This window comes from Bos mutus, chromosome 3 (assembly GCF_027580195.1).
Source record: "Bos mutus isolate GX-2022 chromosome 3, NWIPB_WYAK_1.1, whole genome shotgun sequence".
In the NCBI taxonomy this organism is placed as follows: Eukaryota; Metazoa; Chordata; class Mammalia; order Artiodactyla; family Bovidae; genus Bos; species Bos mutus.
This window is the reverse complement of record NC_091619.1, coordinates 108,678,629-108,702,749: the sequence shown is the minus strand read 5'-3', so window position 1 is coordinate 108,702,749 and position 24,121 is coordinate 108,678,629. Positions and strand designations below refer to the sequence as shown.

Sequence of the window (24,121 nt, the reverse complement as noted above, 5' to 3'; positions counted from 1 at the left end):
ACTCCTAACCTCCCAAAAGAGGATAGATTTATGTTCTGTCCTGGTCTTCCCCATCTTGGAAGATGACATTCCCGTCCACCCAGCTGCTCAATTCAAAGACCTAGATGTCTCTTTCCTCATAATCACATCCCCACTGTTATCGAGTCAAGCTGGATATAATTTCAAAATGTGTTCAAAGTCCATTCCCTTCCTACCACCTCTGAGAGCCACCTCATTGAACACTGAATACCTGAAGTGGCTCCCTGCCCCAACTCTTGCTCCTCCACACTTGCTCCTCTATATGGCAGCCTGAGAGATCTTCCTATCATGTAAATCAAACCAAGTCACTCCCTTCCTTGAAACCCTCCCAGTGACTTCCCATTGTGTTTGTAAAAATGACGATAAAATCTTTGCTATGGCCTGCAAGGCCCTACCTGGTTAGGTGCTGGCTTCCTCTCCAAATTCATCTCCCTAAGCCCTCTCCTTCTCGAATGCCACCTCTCCTCCCCCACACCCCAACCCCCCCTCCCCCACATACACCAGCCTTCTCCTACCACAGTGGAGTCTTTTTGCACCAACTTCTGCCAACCCTCTTCCCCAGAGCTTCACACGACTGTCTCCTTGGCATTCTCATCTCAAATCAAACACCCTCTCCTCCAGGAGGCCCTTTCTGACCCACACCTCCCCATGAAACAAACACACAGGCCACACAGTCACCCTCTACCACACGACCGCATTTTATACCCTTCATGGTGGCTGCTAGTCTAGGACATTTTCTTATTTGTCCACATGTTTATTCTCTGTATCAGCCCACTAGGATGGACTCCTTGAGAACACCGACTCTGTCATGCTCACCCCTTTATCCACCCGCACCCAGGATGGTGCTTGACACACAGTAGGCACTCAACAAAAACGCTTCAACCCACTGAGCGAGTGGTACCCAGGTGAAGACGTCTAGTAGGCTGTGGGTATAAGGGAGGAAGCCCCGGCCAGGAGATATCAATTTGGGAGTTGTCAGCAAAACATCTGAACACTCTTAGACGCTCAGTCGTGTCTGACTCTTTGCAACCCCACGGACTGTCGCCCGCCAAGCTCCTCTGTCCATGGGGATTCTCCAGGGAAGCATACTAGAGTGGGTAGCCTATCTCTTCTCCAGGGGATCTTCCCAACCCAGGAATCCAACCGGGGTCTCCTGCATTACAGGCAGATTCTTTACCAGCTGAGCTACCAGAGAATATATGAGATAAGATTTTGCTTCAAAATTATCTCTGAGGTAGCAAAGATCTGTCTCATATTCCAGTCCTTACAAAGTCTCCCGCATTACAGGGCACGCTCTCAATTAGCACATTTAGAACAACAAAATGCTCTTTGGGGAAAACTTGTTAGCCTAAAATAACCTCAATCAATAAAGTTTTGGATATGTATGGGGGTCACTTGGTAGAATCAGAAAATAATGGAGGCAAAGACATTGCAATTAGATTCAAATACTATTTCTGGGGGAATGACCTTATAATTGCAAGTATTCATCTTTTTAAACAAGCCATTCTTATAAAAAGTCACTTCAAGAACAATAAAGAAAGTGGCTGTGTTGTGGAGACAACACACACATACCAAATGTTTAGTGTATTTTAGTTCAGTTTATTTATGCAGCCTAGTATCATGCAATCAGGCTTTTACTGCAAAGAACAGAGTTTACAGCATCATACACTGATTCCAAAAGCACTATGACAAGTAATTTGGGCAAAAATAAAGTTCATGTATTCTATAAAAGGTTCATGATAACAAAGCTTCAGTGATACTAACCCAGGTTTTAAAGAGAAATATTAAAAGTTTAAATAAAACTACTTCATAAAACAGGAGGAGGAAAAAAATAAAATGTCTTGCTACAATGTCTTACACGACATCTGATTTTTTAAATGTATAGTGAACTAAGTTACTAAAGGACATTATTATTTAAACCACAATAAAAGTTTACAAATTCAAGTTAGCCCCCAAACTTTTTGGCAAGTCTCCTCACTGGGAATCTAGGGGATTGCTTTTAATTTGGTTTTTATCGCAAAGAGTCCGACACGACTGAGCGACTGATCTGATCTGATCTGATCTGATGGTAGGTGGTTACTTAAGCTCTGAGACTGGCTAATACTATACAGAGGCTATTTGGGGGAGAGATAAGAAGGAGCCCTTGGATGGACGCTTAAAGACCAAATGGAGTGGGACTGCGGGGTAAACTGCTATCATAAAAGCCCAGGGGATACAATGTCACAGAGGAGGAAGTTAATGGCAAAAGCAGAGAGAAGATTCTAGGAAGAGTTTCTAAGAGAAGAAGGTGCCCACTGGGGCCTAACACTGTCACAGGTCAAATAAAGACCGCCAAGTGTTCATTAGATTAATAAAGATGGTCATAGGTGCCCATGGCAGGAGTATCATCCACAGAGAATGGGCTGCAGAAACCAGGCCCCAGTGAAATGAGGGGACAATGTGAAGGCCAAGCAAGTGGGGACAGCAAGAGAGGACAACTGGATGGAAAATGGGGGCTGAAATAGAATGGAATAGAATAGAATAGAAAATGAAAGGATATTGACTCAAGAGAATGGGGGCAGTCAAGCAATTTATTTATATATATATAATGAGAGAGACTTGGGAATATTTAGAAGTGGTAAGATGAATCCAGTAGAGGGGAAAGAAGGTCAGCGTCCCCAAGAGAGTCAGAGAGGATGGGGAAAGCCCTTGGAGGCTCAGACTTCGACAGGAAAAGGACAGGTCAGCTATTGTAACAGGAAGGGAGGGAGGGAAGGGCGGGGCAGGGACGAGTCACCCCACTCTCTAACCACAGCTTCCCTCAGCCTTCACTCTCCCGCCACATCTGCCCATGTGTGTTGACCTCACAGGCACCTCCAGACCTGACCTGTGACCCTCTCTCTGTCTGCCAGCCCCTCCTACATTCCTGTCCATCTGTATCCAGCCTAGACTACACAGAATCCCTCCCACCACCCTCATCTCACACGGGGAGCTTCTAAATAGATGTTTGCCCAACTCCCCACCCGCACTAAGCAGAGACATTACTTTGCCAACAAAAGTCCATCTAGTCAAGGCTATGGTTTTTCCTGTAGTCATGTATGGATGTGAGAGTTGGACTATAAAGAAAGCTGAGTGCCGAAGAATGGATGTTTTTGAACTGTGGTGTAGGAGAAGTCCCTTGGACTGCAGGGAGATCCAACCAGTCCATCCTAAAGGAGATCAGTCCTGAGATCATTGGAAGGACTGATGCTAAAGCTGAAACTCCAATACTTTGGCCACCTGATGCAAAGAACTGACTCATTTGAAAAGACCTTGATGCTGGGAAAAATTGAAGGCAGGAGGAGAAGGGGACAACAGAGGATGAGATGGTTGGATGGCATCGCCAACTCCATGGACATGAGTTTGGGTAAACTCCGGGAGTTGGTGATGGACAGGGAAGCCTGGCATGCCGCAGTCCATGGGATTGCAAGGAGTCCGAAACGACTGAGCGACTGAACCGAACTGAACTGAACCCCCGCTAGAGGCCAGCCTCTCTGAGGGCAGGAACACAATCTACCTGGTTTGCCGATGTGTCCTTAGGCCCCACACCATGTCTGGTGTATAGTCAGATGGTAAGAAATACTTGCTGAGATAAAACTGGAATGAACTGCTATCCCACCAATACCCTCATTGTCCCTCTGCCCCTCCTGCTTGGCCAACCCCCAGCCCGGATCCATCCAACCATGCCGTCCCACCTCCATACCCTGCGCTGGGCTCTGCTGGTGAGAATCAGGCCACCAGCCCTAGGCTGCTGCAAATTCATGCTCTCCAGTCCACGTGAGTCTCAGTCCTCCCTGCTTCACTCTATCTGCTGCCCTTCATGCTGGTTAGCCTTCTCAACTTTCTCCACTCTCCTTGCACCTTCTAGCCAGTTCCATCTTGTTTTCATCCGACCTCTTAGAGAAAGTAGAAGCTGTCTGAGAAGAACGCTTTCCTATACACAGTCACCAGACCTACCGTATCCATACAGGTCCTCCTCCTTCCCCCCAACGCAGAAAAGGGGGTGAGCCTGCTCCTTCCAACACTCTAATCTGCCCCCCACCCCGTGCTCAGATGCCCTCCCTCCCCACCTCCTCACTCTTTCCTGTTTCTTCAACCTCTGCTTCTTTCCTGGCTCTCTCAGCATACAAGCATGTTCACCTCTCTCCCATCCAAAAACCAAAAACAAAATCCTTCTTTGAACCCCTATCTCCTGCAACTTCCTCCTCATCTCTCTCCTGTCTCTACATGCTGACCTCCCTCTGATTCCCACCAGCTATGAGCCAGTCTCTGGCCCAGCACCCCACTCACACCTTCCCTTGCCAAGCACACCAAAGATTCCTTTGTGAGTAAGCCCAGTGGATGCTCCCAGGCCTTGTCTTAAAGCATGAGTCATTTTAGAGATTAAGCAGCCCTTCCTTCTTGAGCTTCTTCCCCGATATATCCTGTCCACTCAGGATTCTCCTCTCCCTCTAATCTGGGGTGCTAAAGTGACAAACAGATTCAAGGGATTAGATCTAATAGAGTGCCTGAAGAACTATGGATGGAGGTGCATGACATTGTACAGGAGGCAGGGATCAAAACCACTCCCAAGAAAAATAAACGCAAAAAGACAAAATGGTTGTCTGAGGAGGCCTTACAAATAGTTGAGAAGAGAAGTGAAAGGCAAAGGAGAAAAGGAAAGATATATGCGTTTGAATGCAGAGTTCCAAAGAATAGCAAGGAGAGATAACAAAGTCTTCTTCAGTGATCAATGCAAAGAAATAGAGGCAAACAATAGAATGGGAAAGACTAGAGAACATTTCAAGAAAATTAGAGATACCAAGGGAACATTTCATGCAAAGATGGGCTCGATAAAGGACAGAAATGGTATGGACCTAACAGAAGCACAAGATATTAAGAAGAGGTGGCAAGAAGACACAGAAGAACTATACAAAAAAGATCTTCATGACCCAGACAATTACGGTGGTGTGATCACTGACCTAGAGCCAGACATCCTGGAATGCAAAGTCAAGTGGGCCTTAGAAAGCATCGCTAGGAACAAAGCTAGTGGAGGTGATGGAATTCCAGTTGAGCTATTTCAAATCCTAAAAGATGATGCTGTGAAAGTGCTGCACTCAATATGCCAGCAAATCTGGAAAACTCAGTAGTGGCCACAGGACTGGAAAAGGTCACTTTTCATTCCAATCCCAAAGAAAGGCAATGCCAAAGAATGCCCAAACTAGCGTATAATTGCACTCATCTCACAAGCTAGCAAAGTAATGCTCAAAATTCGCCAAGCCAGGCTTCAACAGTACATGAGCTTCCAGATGTTCAAGCTGGATTTAGAAAAGGCAGAGGAACCAGAGATCAAATTGCCAGCATCCTCTGGATCATCAAAAAACCAAGAGAGTTCTAAAAAAAATCTACTTCTGCTTTATTGACTATGCCAAAGCCTTTGACTGTGTGGATCACAATAAACTCTGGAAAATTATTCAAGAGATGGGGATACCAAACCACCTGACTTGCCTCCTGAGAAATCTGAATTCAGGTCAGGAAGCAACAGTTAGAACAGGACATGGAACAACAAACTGGTTCCAAATCAGGAAAGGAATATGTCAAGGCTGTATATTGTCACCCTGCTTATTTAACTTATATGCAGAGTACATCATGAGAAACGCTGGGCTGGATGAAGCACAAGCTGGAATCAAGATTGCTGGGAGAAATATCAATAACCTCAGATATGCAGATGACACCACCCTTATGGCAGAAAGCAAAGAACTAAAGAGCCTCTTGTTGAAATTGAAAGAAGAGAGTGAAAAAGTTGGCTTAAAACTCAACATTCAGAAAACTAAGATTGTGGCATCTGGTCCCATCACTTCATGGTAAATAGATGGGGAAACAATGGAAACAGCGAGAAACTTTATTTTGGGGGGCTCTAAAATCCCTGCAGATGGTGACTGCAGCCATGAAATTAAAAGACGCTTGCTCCTTGGAAGAAAAGTTATGACTAACCTAAACATCATATTAAAAAGCAGAGATATTACTTTGCCAACAAAGGTCCATCTAGTCAAGGCTATGGTTTTTCCAGTAGTCATGTATGGATGTGAGAGTTGGACTATAAAGAAAGCTGAGCACAGAAGAATTAATGTTTTTGAACTGTGGTGTTGGCGAAGACTCTTGAGAGTCCCTTGGACTGCAAGGAGATCCAACCAGTCCATCCTAAAGGAAATCAATCCTGAATATTCATTGGAAGGACTGATGCTGAAGCTGAAGCTCCAATACTTTGGCCACCTGATGGGAAGAACTGAATCATTGGAAAAGACCCTGATGCTGGGAAAGATTGAAGGCAGGAGGAGAAGGGGATGACAGAGGATGAGATGGTTGGATGGCATCACCGAGTCAATGAATATGAGTTTGAGTAAGCTCCGGGAGTTGGTGATGGACAGGGAGGCCTGGCGTGCTGCAGTCCATAGGGTCTCAAAGAGTCAGACACGACTGAGCAACTGAACTGAACTGTACTGAAAGGCAACTGCCCATCATGCATCCTGGCCTGCTTACCTCAAGGTGGATACGTGCTCGGTGGGGCCACTCAGAGCTCTTCCCTGGGTTACTTGAATCCTTCCTGAGGGCGGTGTGTAGCAGCAAATCCTGGGGAGGTGTGCACTCAGAGCTGCTGCTGGCCATGAGCAAAATCCTTTTGCAGAAGCCCATCCATACAAGGAGAGAGGAAGCTGGCAGCAGTCCCAGAGGAGCAGGGCTGATCCAGGCAGGAGCCAGGTCCTAGAAAACAGACCTGACTCTCGCCAGGTGCTTGTGGGGCCCTCATGTACCCCTGCCCGTCCCACATTTCTGCAAACCAATTAATTCCCCTTCGTGCCCAAACTAACTCAAGGTGGGTTTCTGTCATTTGCAATGCACGGCACTGACTAATACATCCAGGCTTCTGGAACACCATCATTCTTCCAGTTTTCTGCTGCTCCAATAACCCCCCCTCAATCTCCTTCTCCTGCCCTCTTCATGGGCAAGGTCCTCAGGGCTCTGTCCCAGGCTGTCCACCCACAATCTTCAGTGGCCTGCCCTCTTCCATGGCCTTCATCACCATCTGGACAGCGATTACTCCCAAACCCATATTTCTTTTCCCCTTTTCTTTTACCTTCATTTTTTTATTGTGAGAAAACACATGTAACATGACATTGCCACTTTAATCACTTTTAAGTGTAAAATTCAATAGTGTTGAAAGTATACAACCCTCACTTCTATTTCCAGAACTTTTCCATCACCTCTGCAAAAAGTCTCTACCCATCAAACAATAACCCCTATGCTCCCCTCCACCCAGTCCTGGTGACTGCTGACAACTTATTGTCTCTATGAATTCATCTTGTATTTCGTATAAATGAAATCATGTGATATTTGTCCTCTGTGTCTGGTGTATTTCACTTAGCATGTTTTCAAGATTCATCCATGTTGTAGCATGTCTCAGAACTTGATTCCATTTTATGGCTGTCATGTACGGATGTGAGAATTGGATTACAGAGAAGGCTGAGTGCCGAAGAATTGATGCTTTTCAACTGTGGTGCTGGAGAAAACTCTTGCGAGTCCCTTAGACTGCCAGATCAAACCAGTCAATCCTAAAGGAAATCAACCCTGAGTATTCACTGGAAGGTCTGTTGCTGAAGCTGAAGCTCAAGTATTTTGGCCACCTGATGTGAAGAGCCATCTCATGGGAAAAGACCCTGATGCTGGGAAAGATTGAAGGCAAGAGGAGAAGGGGGCAGCAGAGGATGAGATGGTTAGACAGCATCACCAACTCAATAGACACGAATCTGAGCAAACTCCAGGAAACAGTGGAGGACACAGGAACCTGGCATGCTACAGTCCACTAGGTCACAAAGCACTGGGCATGACTCGGTGGCCAAGCAGCAACAATATCTATTGCGTGGGGGACCACATTTTGTCCATCTGTTCTTCCTTTGATGGACATGCAGCTTGTTTCCAAACACTTGGCCATTGTGAACAGTGCTATGCGAACGTTCATGCCAGGTATTTGTCTGAGTCTCTGTTCCAGGATCTTTCAGGTGTACACCTGGGCGGGGACTTGCTGGTCAAGTGGTAATTCTATGCCTAACTATTTGAGGACACACCGAGCTGCTTTTGGCAGAGGCTGTGCCATTTTGCATTTGCACAAGCAAGCCAGGAGCGCTCCCAGTGTTCTTCTCTTTCCCGAGGCCCAGGCCCACGCATCCGGCTGCCTCCAGAGGCCCATGCATGTGTGTCTCCTGGGGAACTCAGACCACCCGGTAGGGCATTTGGCTGTAGAGGACAGCCTGGCTGTGTCGAAGCAACCAGTCCTGAGCACACCCCAGCTCTGAGGGTCCAGAACAGGCCAAGTGTTGCAAGTTCAGTGAGGTTTATGGATGGAATAGGGGATGCAGGCAAAACTGCCTTCTACAGGCTTCCATCATAACAAAGAGTTTCTACAGCCCACATCAGAATGTTCCAACAGCCCCTATCAAAAGGTATGCATCGGAATACTATCACAAACAAATAGCATTCAGCAAATTCCAGGTGCAAGGTCACTGCCGCTGTCCCCTCCCCTCCTGCCCTGCTCCTTTTCTGCTCCCAGCTCGGCTAACGGCCAGCCACCCATCTAGGCACCTAGCTCACGTCCTCCTCAGTATGCAGGAACAGTGAGTTCAGGAACCACAGCCCTGCAACCCAGACCCATCCTAGGCTCTAGTCCCTGGCGCCCAATGCCCATCACCTCCTTGGCCCAGGATCGTGGTTCCCAAAGCTCTCACCCTGCAGGGGACTGGCTGACTTCAGGCAGACTGCACATGTCTCACCCCAACTGGCTTCACCCGGTCCACAAGAAAGGGCCCACCTGACCCTTGAGGACCAAAGGTTTGGGCCTGGTGGCAAGAAGAGAGGGAGACAGACAAGGCTCAGTCAGTAAAAGCTTCCTGGAGGAGGGTGCATGGTCAGACAGAGACTTATGGAAGGCCAGAGGTTGGGACCATAAGCTAGAAGGGGCTCATTAAACAGTGGCCGCGTGCTGGCCCAGGGCTGGGGCTTATTGTGCTTTGGTCTACAAAGTGCCCGACCCTGTTTCAGACACTGGGAATACACCAGTGGACACAAGACAAAAATGACTGTAGATTGTAGTGATGGGGAGACAACTAACAAGAAGAATAAGCAAAATATGCTACATGATTATAGTGCTAGGGAGAAAAATACAGCAGGAGAGGAAGGAGCAGGGCTGTAGGAGGTAGGTTGCAACATGAATGGGGAGGCCAGAGAAGGCAAGGGAGCAAGCCAGGCAGAGGTTTGTGGGGAAAGTGTGTCAGCTAGAAGGGTGAGTTCACAGGTGCTGAGGCTGGGGAAGATCCAGCGTGCACCCAGGACAGCAAGGAAGTCAATGAGGAAGGGCAGGGGAGAGCCAAGAGGTGTGGGGAATGAGGCCAGAAGGTTCCAGTGAGGCCTGAATAGGATCAGCTCACATAGGCTAAAAGCCACCCTGAAGCCTTTGGCTGTCACTCTGAGTGATCAAGAAGACAGTGGACCATTTTGAACAAAAATCACTAGCTGTGTTCGCAGTAGATGCATGGGGCGGTGGATAAAACAGGGTGGCCAGCTGTAAGACTACTGCAATAATGCAGGAGAGAAATAACTCATGGCTTCACTGTTGGCAGAATAACACTAACGGAGGCAGTGAGAAGTTTCTTGATTCTAAATCTGAAAGTAACAACAAAATAATTCACGGACATCAAGAGTTCGGGCTTTTTGAGCGTAAGCCACCTGTTCTCCTTGCTCAGCCCTTGCAATAAACCTTTCTTGGCTCCAAACTCAAAAAAAAGAAAGGAAGGAAAGAAGAGGGGGGAAAAAAAAAAGATTCACCAACATTGAACGCGCGGTATGAGAAAAATGAGTCATCGTGAGTCCATCTGAGGCCTGAACAGGTAGGTGAGTAAAAGTGTTGTTTACTCCAAGAGTCCATTAGCAGAGAAGGCTGGAGAGGAATCCAAGGAATAGGTTGCCAAATAGAATACAGGACACCCAATGAAGTTTCAGTTTCAGATAAACAACCAATTTTTTTTTTACTTTAAGTATGTTTCATGGACTATCTGAAATTCAAATTGAACTGAGTATCCTGAGTTTGGGGTTTTGTTTTTACTTTTCTTTTGCTTCGTTTCTAAACCTGGCAGTTCTATTAAGAAGCAGCTGAATTTGGGAGGTGGTAAGTTTGCACTCATTGGAAAAGACTCTGATGCTGGGAGGGATTGGGGGCAGGAGGAGAAGGGGACGACAGAGGATGAGATGTCTGGATGGCATCACTGACTCGATGGACGTGAGTCTGAGTGAACTCCGGGAGTTGGTGATGGACAGGGAGGCCTGGCGTGCTGCGATTCATGGGGTCGCAAAGAGTCAGACACGACTGAGCGACTGAACTGAACTGACTGACTGAAGTTTTCAATACCTGCTAGACGTCCAAGGGGAAGGGTTGATCTGGAATTCAGGGAAATTGTCTGGGCTGGAGATAAGTATTTAGGAGTTGTCAGCCTAATTTTGATATTTTGAACCCTGAGAGGGATGACATTACCAAGAGAGTGAGAAAGGACAGAGAAGTGTCCTAGGAATAAGCACCCTGATATTTAGAAGTCAGAGAGATCGGGGATGAGGGGAGGGCGGGACCAGCAAAGCAGACCTAGAAAGAAAGACCAGAAAGGAAGGAGAAAAGTCAGGAGTCTGGTGTTCTGGCCATCAAACGCTGCTGGGAGTGCAAGGAAAGATACGCGCTGAAACTTGACTGTGGGGTTGATCTATGGAAACATTGGCTGGAATAATGTGGAGCAAAAGCCTGATTAGAGTTCCAGAGAAAGAATAAAAGGAGATGAGGCATTAAGACAACTCATCTGAGAAGTTTTGCCATTAAAAAAAAAAAAAGGAAAGAAATGAGGCTGAGGGTGGAAGATATGTGGTCAAGGGAGTTCTGTCTGTTAGGATGCAGAAATACCAGGATGTTTATTGTCATGGGAAAGACTGGGTAAAGAACAAAAGGTTGATGACCAGAAAAGAAAGAGGGCGTGGTGAGAGGTCCTGGGGTAGGTGAGAAGGGACGGGAACCCCAGGACACACGTAGACGGGCTGAACCCTTCCCCAACTCAGAGAAGCCCCGGATTACCTCTATTTGAGGATCAAGTTGAGCAGTAGAAGTTCCAGGTCACTCAGGAAGTCCTGAAAGGAAAGTAGCATTCAAGCCTAGCTCTGGGACTAGCCTCTTTCTACCCACAGCCCCAGACACGCGGCAGCAGGATGGGAAAGCCCCCACACTCCAGCCAACCTGCTTTCCAGAGGGTTCCGTCTGCCCCATCTCTGTGCTCAAGGGTGGAGAGGGCCTTCAGGGCTGCCCACAAACACAAGAAAACCCCAGCAGGAGAGAGAAGGCCCCGCTTGGGGCCCCGGCAGAGCTGCAGACTCAGGGAGCATCAGCAGCTGGGCCCAGCCTGGGCGGGAAGACCACAGTGGCAGGCTTTGGGCCTGCCGCCCCCGGAGAGCAGGTGCAGGCCTGCAGGAGAGTGGGGGTGGCAGGGGCAGCTGCCAAGCCCGGGTGCAACACAGCCCCGCCCTGAGGCAGGAGGATGGCCTAGATGGCCTCGCACACACTCCCCTGTGCGGGAAGCAGAACCTCGGCGTGGACAGCACGGCCTGGAGGTCCTCCCTCTGGAATGCGGACCCTTCCAGCTCACTCCAGAAAGAGCAATGGCATCCGGCAAGGTCAGAGTGATAGGACCTGGGCAGTCAAATCAGCTGGTCACCGGGCCAGAATAACCCCACCACACATACAGCCACACATGCACACAACCTCACAAAACCCTACCAGTCACCTCCACACACACACACCAAACCTACACAGCTGTACTCCAAGCTGCCCCTGTGACACACAGCTACCCCACCCCACTGAGTAACAGACAGTCCTCACACATCACCTTTTACTTTACAAATAGGAACTGACATCGACATCCAGCGAGCTCCCTGCTCTCCTGGAAATAATTCTGAGGGATATTCTGAAGAGTGAGTGCTGAGGAAGTGGGTGAGGTCTCTTCAGACAGGCTGACCAGGGAATACCCCTGTGAGAAGGTGAGACCTGAATAAGGAGGAGGAAGCTGCCCACTGAAGAGCAGTCCAGGCAGAAGGAGCAGCATTTAAAGGCCAGAAGGGTAGACTGAACACAGCTGCTTGTAGAGCAGAAAGTAGGCCAGTGTGCCTGGGCAGGGGTGACCCAGGGAACATGTGATGGCAGGTGAGGCGGGACCAGGCCACTTGGGGTTTTGAGGGCAATGTCAGGAGAGTGGGTTTCAGAATAAAAGTAATGGTACATCTCTCTAAGATTTTAGCAGGGGAGCGATGTGACCTGATATATAGCATTAAAGCACTACTTTAGCTGGAAGAAACCATGGGAGAAGAACTTTTTTCAATTCTCAGAATGGGGAAGACATGTCTAATTATAACCAAATCCAGAGGCCATAAAAGACAAGATTGACATAACTGGACCACATTAAAAAAAAAAAAAAGTTTAATTCTGCACGGCAAAAACCCCATATGCAAAGACAAAATACAAGTGTCAGACTTAGAGGGGAGGGTGAAATCCTTGTTATTTGCATTATAGACAGAGGGTATATTTCTTTAATATGTAAAGAGCAACTAGGAAATCAATAATTTTAAAGACACAACCACCCAACAGAAAAATGGGCAAAAGCAAAAGACAGCTCACAGAAAAAGAAACACAAGTGGCCCTTAAGTGTACGAAAAGATGCTCATTCTCACTCATAATAAGAGAAATGCAAAATAAAAATATAATGAGATACTACTAGCAAAGATCATAAAGTTTGCTAATGCACTACATTGATAAGAATATGGGGAAACAAGCATCTCTTACATAAACTGGCACATCTATGAAGGAGATTTGGCAATATCTATCAAAATTTTAAATGAGGGGCTTTCCTGATGGCCCAGGGGTTAAGATTCTGCCTTCCAGTGCAGGGGTTACAGGTTCAACCCCTGGTCAGGGAGCTACGATCCCACATGCCTTGCTAGCAGCCAAAAAAAAAAACAAAACATAATACAGAAGCAATATTGTAACAAATTCAATAAATGCTTTTAAAAATTTTTTAATAGCATACTTTAACTCCAAAATTCCACTTCTAAGAATATCCTACAGACACAATTTTAAAAACGTGTTCAGTGATGCTTGTCTAACTGTACTTATTGCATTGATGTTTACAACAGGAAGAAATACAAGATTGAAAACATCCTTAATTTTCATCAATACAGTAGTGATTAAATACAACACATATGCTATTCAGTTTTTTTTTTTTTTTTTAAGAAACAGCTTTACATACACTATAGGGGAAAAATGAAATACTATTCAAATATTTTTTGATCTGATAGCTCTATACCTCCTGACAGAGGAAATGTCCTATATTTTGTTACATGAAAACAGCCAAGTGCAGAACTATGTACCCAGCATACCTCCATAGGGTAAATGAAAAAAAGAGAAATATCTATCAAGTGGAATATGCAGTTGATCTCAGGAAGGAAAAAACGGTCAGGTGGGCAGCCCTGGTACATAGTCTGGTGGCCAGGGAGACGTCGAGACTGGCACTAGGAACGTGGAACTCGGCAGCCAGCAGACAGTACTGCAAGCCCCGGGACGGGACGAATTCTCCCAGGAGGGGAGAGGCTGAAACCAGGATGAGAAGGCACAAGGAAACCAGGAGTCGAGGAAGCTAAGGGAAGAAAGTGTTTTGAGAGGAAAGGAGCAGTCAGCTGTGTCAGGTACTTCTGAAGATGCAGGAGGAGGACAGAGACATTACTGCCTGGGAATCCGTGTTGACCTTGACAGGGCTGTCTTTAGTTACACGGTTGGGAGGGAACATTGTTCAAAAGGATTGAAGAGGGACTAGGAGGTGAGGAAGTGGAGAACGAGGCTTGCTCTGAAACGCAGCGCCAGAGGTGGCAAGGTGCTGTTCAGCCTCGGCAACAATTCTCAGAGTGGCCTCTGATGGCCTCAGCCCTGTGGTTTTGCCCAACCCAGAAACTCTACACGGCTGCAGCCTCCGGAGCTGGCTCTGCTCCTTCTCGTCTCTGTGACCCCGGACAAATTGCCTAACCTCTCTGTGCCTCAATTTTCTCTTTCATAGCAGTGGGAAGGATTGTACCTTCCTCATCCGGCAGCATGAGGACGAAGTAAAGCCTGCCCAATAGTGCTTGGACCAAAGATGCCTCTGAGCCCCAAGGCAGTGATAGTTTTCTACAAGGAGCAGTAAGTAGGGCGATGGTGTGATCGATCTTCCCAAGTGTGGGGGTACTTTGGAGAGTAAGAGGGCATGCTGTTACTTATACCAGGGCCACAGGCCTAAGCCAGTACAGTCTTGGGGAAAAGCCATAAATAATCACCCTCCTGCTAGCAACATCATCTCAGACAGGGAGTCCTTGGGCCCTTTGGTGACTAAGATCCAGACTCCTGAGGAGGCCGGAAACCCTGGAGGTTCCCCGACAAGGCTGAGGCCCAGGGACTCCCATAGGTTCCTAGTCATGACACATCAGTCAAGAAGACAAAGCGGCCTTGTCGTCAGAGCCCAGCCCATCTCAGCCCAGTCCAACCCGCAGGCCCCACCCGCTCCTCAGGGGGGTCTAAAGTACAGGCGAGGCGCCCTCACCTCCCGCTTAACCACCCCCCCCCACCCCATCCCCCCCTCCCCCCGCACACACAAACAGGATCTGCCCCTTGCAATAACTCCAGGTAACAACGTCCTCCCATCCCACCCTCACCCCTGGACAGAGGATCCACCCCGCTCCATCTCCTTTCCACAGCAGAGTGCCTCTTCCTGCTGCGGGCACAGGTGTCCTGCCCACCCCCACCCTGGTTCTCCAGTGCCCCTGCCCCACTCCAGGACGCGGAGCCTGAGCCACGCGCGTGTGCGGGGAGAGCAGCCGCCCACGCAGGGTCGAGGCCAAGGACCAGGCGGGGACAGTGACCCGCAGGGCGCGGACGCAGTCGCCGTGGTAACACACGTGGGCGAGTCCCGATTGCAGTCGGCCCGGGGACCACTTGGCACTTAACAGTGTGGAGCGCTTCACGCCCCGAATCTTATTGGAGCCTTTGCCACACAGCCCTGCCCAGGTCCACCGATGCCCCGGTTTCGCACACGAAGAAGAAACCGAGGCTCAGAATAGCGAGCGTCAAGCCCCGACGAAGGTCGCCGGAGGAGCCAGGCACCGCGTTGGGACGAGAACCCGACCCTCGCCGCGGGCGGCTCGCGAGCTCCTCCCCCGACTCGCCCTCCCCCAAGCCGCCCCCGGCTGTGCCTGCCGCCACGCGCCTCCCCGCGACTGCAGAGACGCGGCTCCCTCCCTGCCCACCCGTGCTTCGGCTCTTGAGGACGCGGGGACCTGGCTCCCCCGCTGGCCGCGCCACTGCGGGTAAGCTTCGGGATGCCTCCCCACCCTGCGACCACGCGCGCTGAGCGCCCCCGGGTGACCCTGGGCGGGGCTGGGGCTTGCTCCTGCCTTCCGGCCAGGCTGAGCCTGGGAGGTGAGAGCATGGGAAGAGATGGAGGGACCTCCCCCACCCCACTCCCCAGCTGCCTTCTCATCCCCTCGGTTCTGGGCGGGGTGGGGGCTCCAGCTGCTGAAGGTTCCTGGACAACCCCCTCCCATGTCGCACAAACTTAATGGAACGGATGGGAACTGGGGGTGGCGGGTGGGGAGAGAAGGGTTCGGCCCCGGGGAGTGGGGCCGACCGGTGGGCACTGTGGAGTGGGCAATGAAAGCTGGGTTCGGCTGGGTGCCAGGGCATGGGCAAAGCGGATCGCAGGGAGCTGCTGTTGGGGACGGCGGTGGGGACCGGAACCGGCTCCACCAGTCCCCAGCCTCGGCTTGGAGGGAAATTCTTTGCCTGTGAGTCGCGTTCCTAGGGCGTGTCAGGCAGGACTGGGCAGACAGGACTGGAGGGTGGAAGGTGTTGGCCAAGGAGGGACAGCCCCCAAGTGGGCTGGCCTGGGATGGCTCAGGTGGAAACACCTGTCAGGACCCCGCTCCTCCCCGGGCTAGCAGAAGGAGTTCCAACCTCCACTGCAGTCTTCTTGAACTCCCACCAGGTGAGTGGAAGGCTGCGGAGGGAATGGTCTTTTATGATCCTTACAACAGCTCAAGAAAGTAGGAATTATTTTCACCCTTTGGAGATAAGGCAAGAAAGTCAAAGAGATTATCTGGGAAGTCACCCAAGGAGAAGGGGTAGAGCTGAGGCTTGAATCCAGATGTGGCTCCAGGCTCCATATACATCCCACTGCCCCTACCCAAAGGTCTTGGAAGGAATTGGGGGGTGGGGTGGGGGGAATGACACTTTTATATGCTACTGCCAGTGCATATACAATAATTGCCCTTGTGAAACAGAAATTTATGAAAATTCGGAGAGGTAGAGGATTAAACAAATACTTTAATTCCTAATTCCCTGGGTCGGGAAGATCCCCTGGAGAAGGAAATGGCACCCCACTCCAGTATTCTTGCCTGGAAAATCCCACGGTTGGAGGAGCCTGATAGGTTACAGTCCATGCGGTCACAAAGAGTCGGACACAACTAAGCGACTTCACTTTTTCACTTTAATTCCTAATGGTAATTAAATTCTAGGAAGAAAATAAAGGGGACAGGAGAAGAATGACTGGAAGGGCAGGGCCTCCAGGTATCTAGGGAAACCTCTAATTAGAAGATGTTTTAGCAGATGTTTTAGTGATGACAAGGGTCCAGTCATGCAAGGTTCTGGAGGAAGAGCACTCCAGGCAACAGGAATAATTACAAAGTCCCAGAGGCACTCATTAGCGTGTAGGAGAGTAGGGTGAGGATGTAGAATCCGGAGTTTTATTCTAAGTGTAAAGAGAAGCTAGTAGAAAGTTGTTGTTGTTACTGTTTTTTTGCTTTGCTGGGTCTTTGTTGCTGAGCAGGCTTTTCCTTAACTGTGGCAAGCCAGGGGCTACTCTTGTTGCAGTGCGCAGTCTTCTCATTGTCGTGGCTTCTCTTGTTGCAGAGCACAGGCTCTAAGACCCTCAGGCTTCAATAGTTGCGGCTCTAGGGCTCAGTAGTTGCATTTCCCAGGCTCCAGAGCACAAGCTCAATAGTTGTGGCACATGGGCCTAGTTGCTCCGTGGCATGTGGGATCTTCCTGGACCAGGGATCAAACCCATGTCCCCTGCATTGGCAGGTGGCTTCTTTACCACTGAGCCACCAGGGAAGCCCTAGTAGAAAGTTTTAAACGAGGGAGTAACATGACTCAACTTAATGAACTCGGGGGGCATAGGAACAGACCCTTAGGCCAGCCAAGTGAGTGAAAGTGCCTCAGTCATGTCTGAGCCTCAGTCATGTCTGACTCTTTGCAACCCCGTGGACTATACAGTCCATGGAATTTTCTAGGCCAGAACACTGGAGTGGGTAGCCTTTCCCTTCTCCAGGGGATCTTCCCAACCCAAGGATCGAACCCAGGTCTCCCACAGTGCAGGCGGATTCTTTACCAGTCGAGCCACAAGGGAAGCCCAAGAAGCCTTCTAGGCCAGCCAAGAGGCTATGGCAATAATACTAGCCAGGGTGATGGTGGCTGGGAGCAGGGTGGTGGCAGTGGAGGGGTGAGAAGCAGCGATACAGGGATGGTCCTGCAGTCCTTGTGCACGCTCAGTCACACAGCAGGTCCAGGAGCTCACAGGCCCGCATGGACACATGAAGAGGCATATGCTCCTATACCCTCTAGGCAGATACTAGGTGCACTCAGGCAGACCCACCCATCCACACCCTGTGAGTCACTCCAGGACTGGGAGGAAAATGTGTGATCCAGGGACCTTAGCAAAGTATGGCTCCCCACCACAAAGCCTTGGCATCCCACATGGCTGGGGTGGCTGGGGTCCCTCAGGCTCCAGCACAGCCTGCAACGGGTGTCCCTAGATTTTCCCTGGAACTGATGTCCCCAGGAACCAGACCATCACCCTCTCCATGCACCCCCTCAGCATGAATTCGTCTCCCAACTTCACCACCCTCACTGGCTGTGAGACCTTGGGGAGGTTGATTTTCCCTCTCTGAGCCCCAGTTTCCTCTCCAAAGAATGGGGTTCATGACCCCAGTTTCACAGGATGGTAGTGTGGCATCAACGAGGTCAGTTCTGAGAACCTGGTCTGGGGCAGACATCCATCGGAAAAGGAGAGAGAAGGTGGTAGAGAGCCCAGCTCTGAATTCAGTTCTAGTTTTAAATGAGTGACCTGACCACTCTATATTTCACATCACAATGAGTAGCCAGCATTTACTGAGCACTTACTGTGTACTGAGTGCTTTGCAATCATTTTCTCATTTGATTATCAATTTCTTTATCTGTCAATGAGAAGCATAATAGTGCCTACCTCACAGGGTCGTTATAAGGATTGAATGAGTTCCCTGGTGGCTCAGACGGTAAAGCGTCTGCCTGCAATGCCGGAGACCTGGATTCGATCCCTAGGTCAGGAAGATCCCCTGGAGAAGGATATGGCAACCCACTCCAGTACTCTTGCCTGGAAAATTCCATGGACTGAGGAGCCTGGTGGGCTACAGTCCATGACGTTGCAAAGAGTCGGACACAACTGAGCAGCTTCACTTTCACACATAAAGTGTTTAGCTTCTGGCCTGGCCTCATAGTAAATGTTCAATAAGTAATAATTATTGTTATCAGCAAGTGTGCATTCCCTTCCTGCCAGCATACTGGCTCTGTTACTTTGGGCAGGTTACTTTACCTGTCTGTGCCTGTTTCCTCCCTGTAGCTTAGTAAGAATAGTCCTGATGTCTTAGAGTCGTTGGGATGAGCAAACGAATCCATGCACATAAAGAACTGAGAATGGCATCTGGCACTCAGTAAAAGCCCTGTGTGCGTGGCGAAGTCACTTCAGCCGTGTCCAACTCTGCGACCCTTTAGACGGTAGCCTGCCAGGCTCCTCTGTCCATGGGGATTCTCCGGGCAAGAATACCGGAGTGGCTTGCCATGCGCACCCCTCCAGGGAGAAGTTCTCTAGGGCCTATTGGTTCACATAGGGGTTTTCCTATTCTGTCAGGAGGGCACGGCCCCGGCGCCCCGCCCCAGGCACCATGGACTGGAAGACGCTCCAGGCTCTGCTGAGCGGAGTCAACAAGTACTCCACAGCCTTCGGGCGCATCTGGCTGTCCGTGGTGTTCGTCTTCCGCGTGCTGGTCTACGTGGTGGCCGCGGAGCGCGTGTGGGGGGACGAGCAGAAGGACTTTGACTGCAACACCAAGCAGCCGGGCTGCACCAACGTCTGCTACGACGAGTTCTTCCCCATCTCCAACATCCGCCTCTGGGCCCTGCAGCTCATCTTCGTCACGTGCCCGTCGCTGCTGGTCATCCTGCACGTGGCCTACCGCGAGGAGCGCGAGCGGCGGCACCGGCAGAAGCACGGCGACCAGTGCACCAAGCTCTACGACGACACGGGCAAGAAGCACGGCGGCCTCTGGTGGACCTACCTGCTGAGCCTCGTCTTCAAGCTCCTCATCGAATTCCTCTTCCTCTACTTGCTGCACACGCTCTGGTATGGCTTCGGCATGCCCCGCCTGGTGCAGTGCGCCAACGTGGCGCCCTGCCCCAACACCGTGGACTGCTACATCGCCCGGCCTACTGAGAAGAAGCTCTTCACCTACTTCATGGTGGGCGCCTCCGCCGTCTGCATCGTGCTCACCTTCTGCGAGATCTGCTACCTCATCTTCCACAGGGTCGTGCGAAGCCTTCACAGGAAGAGGCAGCCCGGGGGCCGCGGCCACGCCCCCTCCGCCAGCCGGGCCTCCACCTGCCGCTGCCACCACAAGCTGCTGGAGGCTGGGGACCTGAGCCCGGACTCCCACGACAACAAGCTGTGTGCTTCGGCTCCCACCATGACCCCCATCTGACCACGGGGCTGGGGGGTCATCCTGGGGCTGCCCGTGGGGACAGAAGCAGGGTCGTATGGTGCCGGTGGAGGGGCCCTACGGGTACTGGATGCCCCCACTCTGAATTCACTACACTATGCAATTTCATTTTTAGCAGGTTTTTCCCTTTCGAACGCTGGGCACTGTGCTGTCTATCTGGTATAGGTGACACCACAGGCCCAGTGGCAGCCCTCCTGGGACTTGAAACAAGCCAGTTAACTGCTGCCTACCAGGTGACACTTGGCAGGGCTTCCCCTAACCCAGGAAGGAGTGATCAGGAGAGGCTTCCTCGAGGGAGGAATGTTTAAGGGAGGTAAGATGAGCTTCTCAGCAGGGGAAAGCAAGTGCAGATGCCCAGAGGCCATAAAAAAAAAATGCTTGCCTTGGGTTGAATGCACCCGGCCAAAGGGCATCTTCCTTCTGGAGTGGCACCCAGATTCCTGGGGAGGAAAGGAAGTGTCCACCCAGCAGTGGAGGCCTGGAGAGCCTGGGAAGAGAAGGAGGCTCTGGCGACACCCAGAGAGCCTCTGGGTCACCACTGCCCTCCAGGAAGCCCCCACGCCCGTGGTCATTTCTCCAGCCTCGGGCAGCTTTGCTCCCATTTTCCTTCCACACTGTGCTCAGTCTGGTGCCAGCCTTTCAGGGACTTGAGATGGATGTACTGATAGGAACATCCCCAAGGCATTTTCCTTGAAATCAATAAAGGCTGTGTTTTATACGGGTCGGCTCTCCTCTTTTCTCCCATGCTCCCACCCACTTCCCTGGTGGCTCAGACAGTAAAGAATCTGCCTGCAATGCGGGAGACCAGGGTTTGGTTGGGAAGACCTGGGTCGGGAAGATACCCTGGAAGAAGGAAATGGCAACCCACTCCAGTATTCTTGCCTGGAAAATTCCATGGACGGGTTGCAAAGAGTCAGACACGACTGAGCAACTAACACTTTACCAGATAATATCTCCAGCCCAAATCTTCCACCAAATGCCACCAAGCAGCTCTATTTGCATGACCCCAGACACATTCTTTGCCCCTTGAACCATTGGGGAAGCAATACAACTATAACATGAATTTACACACATTTGGAATGTATTCAAGTATTTTCTAAAATATTTTCATTTTTAATTTTTCACAACAAATTGTTTAAAAACTTTGTTTTTAATTTTTCATCTTAATTATATCCTTTTAGATGTACCTTTGGTGGGCTGCAGTCCATGGGGTCGCTAGGAGTCGGACACGACTGAGCGACTTCACTTTCACTTTTCACTTTCATGCATTGGAGAAGGAAATGGCAACCCACTCCAGTGTTCTTGCCTGGAGAATCCCAGGGACGGGGAAGCCTGGTGGGCTGCTGTCTATGGGGTCGTACAGAGTTGGACACGACTGAAGCGACTTAGCAGCAGTAGCAGCAGACACAGAAAGCTCAGCTCACCCTAAACCCAACCCACCCACAAGACCCTAGGGCCAGAGAAGGTAGCCCTCAGAAGAGGACAGAGCTCCAGGCTGGGGCTGGGTGCTATCCGGAATGGAACCTACAGATACATATGCTGCGATTGCATATGTTGTCACAAGAGGGCGCTGTGCTCCCTCTACAACAGGACCGCTACTTTACAACCACACTCCGCCCTGAGCACACACAATCACAGCCCTCTGGTTGTAAAGACAAACCACACCACCCTCCTCCTTTGTAACCTGATCATTGCCATCCACATCCGTTGCCTCACCCTATGTACACAAAATCCCTGTTGCTCATACTTTTCACTCCTGTGTGCTCTCTACAGGCTTCTCCAACAGCATGCAGCCCAGCCTCACCCAAGTACTGTCCAGCTCCTTCCTTTGCCCTGAGCATTTTCTCCATCCCAGGCTCCCCGGCAGACACAAGGACTGTGCAGGGGAGTAGGATCTGAGCCCAAGGAGCTCAGAGTCTGGGGGAGACAGATGCACCCGTGCCCTGCACTAACCAAGCCCAGGTGGTTCCCAGCCCCGCTCCCAACACCATGTGCTGACCCGAAATTTAGGGAACACCCAACACCCAAGCCAGGTCAGGATGGAAAGCAAAAGGGGGTGCAAGGTTGTACTAACCCAGAGGAACATTTAGTAACTATCAAAGCCAAGGCCAGGAGCCAGAAATCCAGGAGGCACTGAGCCAAGAGCTAATGCAGGGAAAGGGACCGGTCATTGCGTCGACAGAACAGGCTGGGGTTCACCTTTGCTCTCCTGTGTGGCCATGACCCGGGTGGATAAGCCAGCCAAGTTTAAAGGGCCCAAGGCTGGGCTGACACCCACCTCCCAGGTTGAATCACAGCTTAAGCACTTCAGGACCACAGCTTCACAACACTGCACCTTGAGCAGGCTTTCAGAACCTTAGTCTTGTCATCAATACAATGGGAATTGTATCAGTCAGGGTCTCAAAGACATAAGATGGCACATTCAAACCAAGGAACTGCAAAGAGTTTTCCTTGAGGGACTGTTTTTGAAGGTATGGGCCGTGTGTGTGTGTGTGTGTGTGTGTGTGTGTGTGTGTGTTAGTTGCTCAGTTGTATCTGACTCTTTGTGATCCTATGGACTATAACCTGCCAGGTACCTCTGTCCATGGGATTCTCCAGGCAAGAATACCGGAGTGGGTTGCCATGCCCTCCTCCAGGGGATCTTCCCAACCCAGGGATCGAACCCACGTCTCCTGTGTCTCTGCATTGGCAGGCGGATTCTTTGCCACTAGCGCCACCTGGGAAGCCCCAAAGGTATGGACATGATTAAGGAAACCCGCAAAGGGTGCTCTGGGGCTAGTACCAGGGTAGCAATGGAGGGGGTTGCTACACAGGAGCTGCAAGGATGCATCGAAGTACGGCAATCAAATACCATGGCTTCACTCTCCCATCTCCTGCTCACCCAGCCAGTGGCTCCCACTGACCCAACACAATCAGAAACAAGGGCAAGGAAGCCCATTGAGGCAGTACAGCTCAGGCTCCCAGGGCACAGAGCAGATCCGAGGGGCAAAAGGAACATATTCAGCCCGGTCTCAGAATAGTATCCACTCCTAGGATTGTTGTAGAGATAAAAGGAGACAATGTCAGTAACACATTAGTTCAGTTCTAACATATCCAGTAGATATCCAAGCACACCCATGCTTAGGAAAGTCTGCTCACCACCCAGGCCATCTCCTGTGTCAATCCCAGCTTGGAGTGGATGGTTGCAAAGGTCCCAGGGAGGGGTGATCTCCACCTATTTACTGCCTTGCATTCCAGCACCTTCCAGGGCCTGGTTAAGAGTGGCTTGGAGGTCAGAGCAACCAAAGAATACCACCAGTTATCCCAGCACGGACTGGGCCTCCAGTCCTGGCCCCACTTCTCCAGGCTGTGGGCCAGGACCACAAATGAGGGAATATTCCAGCCCTAAGCATCCCACCTTGGGCCTGAGAGCTGACCCCAGCAGTGCCATTCACACTTTCCATCCAACGCGTGTTGAGTTACTATTCACTATCCAGAGTCCCCAGCACACACACCACCATCACAAAGTGACTCTCAAGTCTCCTGGCCTTCTCTTCTGAGGGTTCAGTTCAGTCGCTCCATCGTGTCCGACTCTGAGACCCCATGAACTGCAACACCCCAGGCCGCCCTGTCCATCACCAACTCCCAGAGCTTACTCAAACTGATGTCCATTGAGTCGGTGATGCCATCCAGCCATCTCATCCTCTGTCATCCCCTTCTCCTCCCACCTTCAATCTTCTCCAGCATCAGGGTCTTTTCCAATGAGTCAGTTCTTCCCATCAGGTGGCCAAAGTATTGCAGTTTCAGCTTCAGCATCAGTCCTTCCAATGAATATTCAGGATTGATTTCCTTAAGGATGGATTGATTGGATCTCCTTAGAGTCCAAGGGACTCTCAAGAGTCTTCTCCAACACCACAGCTCAAAAGCATCAATTCTTTGGCGCTCAGCTTTCTTTATGATCCAACTCTCATATCCATACATGACTACTGGAAAATCCATAGCTTTGACAAGATGGACCTTTGTTGGCAAAGTAATATCTCTGCTTTTTAATATGCTGTCTAGGTTGGTCATAACTTTCCTTCCAAGGTGTAAGCGTCTTTTAATTTCATGGCTGCTGTCACCATCTGCAGTGATTTTGGAGCCCAGAAAAATAAAGTCTGCCACT

The 24,121-nt window shown here is 50.2% G+C and overlaps 1 protein-coding gene across 1 annotated transcript; it reads left to right on the top strand.

Annotated features, from left to right (window-relative positions):
* The first annotated feature begins 15,014 nt into the window (after positions 1 to 15,014).
* On the top strand, positions 15,015 to 20,996 carry GJB3 (gap junction protein beta 3). The gene is made up of 2 exons (XM_005893270.3): positions 15,015 to 15,477; positions 19,113 to 20,996. Exon 2 carries the CDS (start codon positions 19,147 to 19,149, stop codon positions 19,957 to 19,959), a length of 813 nt encoding a protein of 270 aa, XP_005893332.1. The 5' UTR covers positions 15,015 to 15,477; positions 19,113 to 19,146; the 3' UTR covers positions 19,960 to 20,996.
* Positions 20,997 to 24,121: the final 3,125 nt, after the last annotated feature.

Coding starts and splice junctions, on each gene's coding strand:
- GJB3 (XM_005893270.3), top strand. CDS start 19,147: ATGGACTGGAAGACGCTCCAGGCTCTGCTGAGCGGAGTCAACAAGTAC.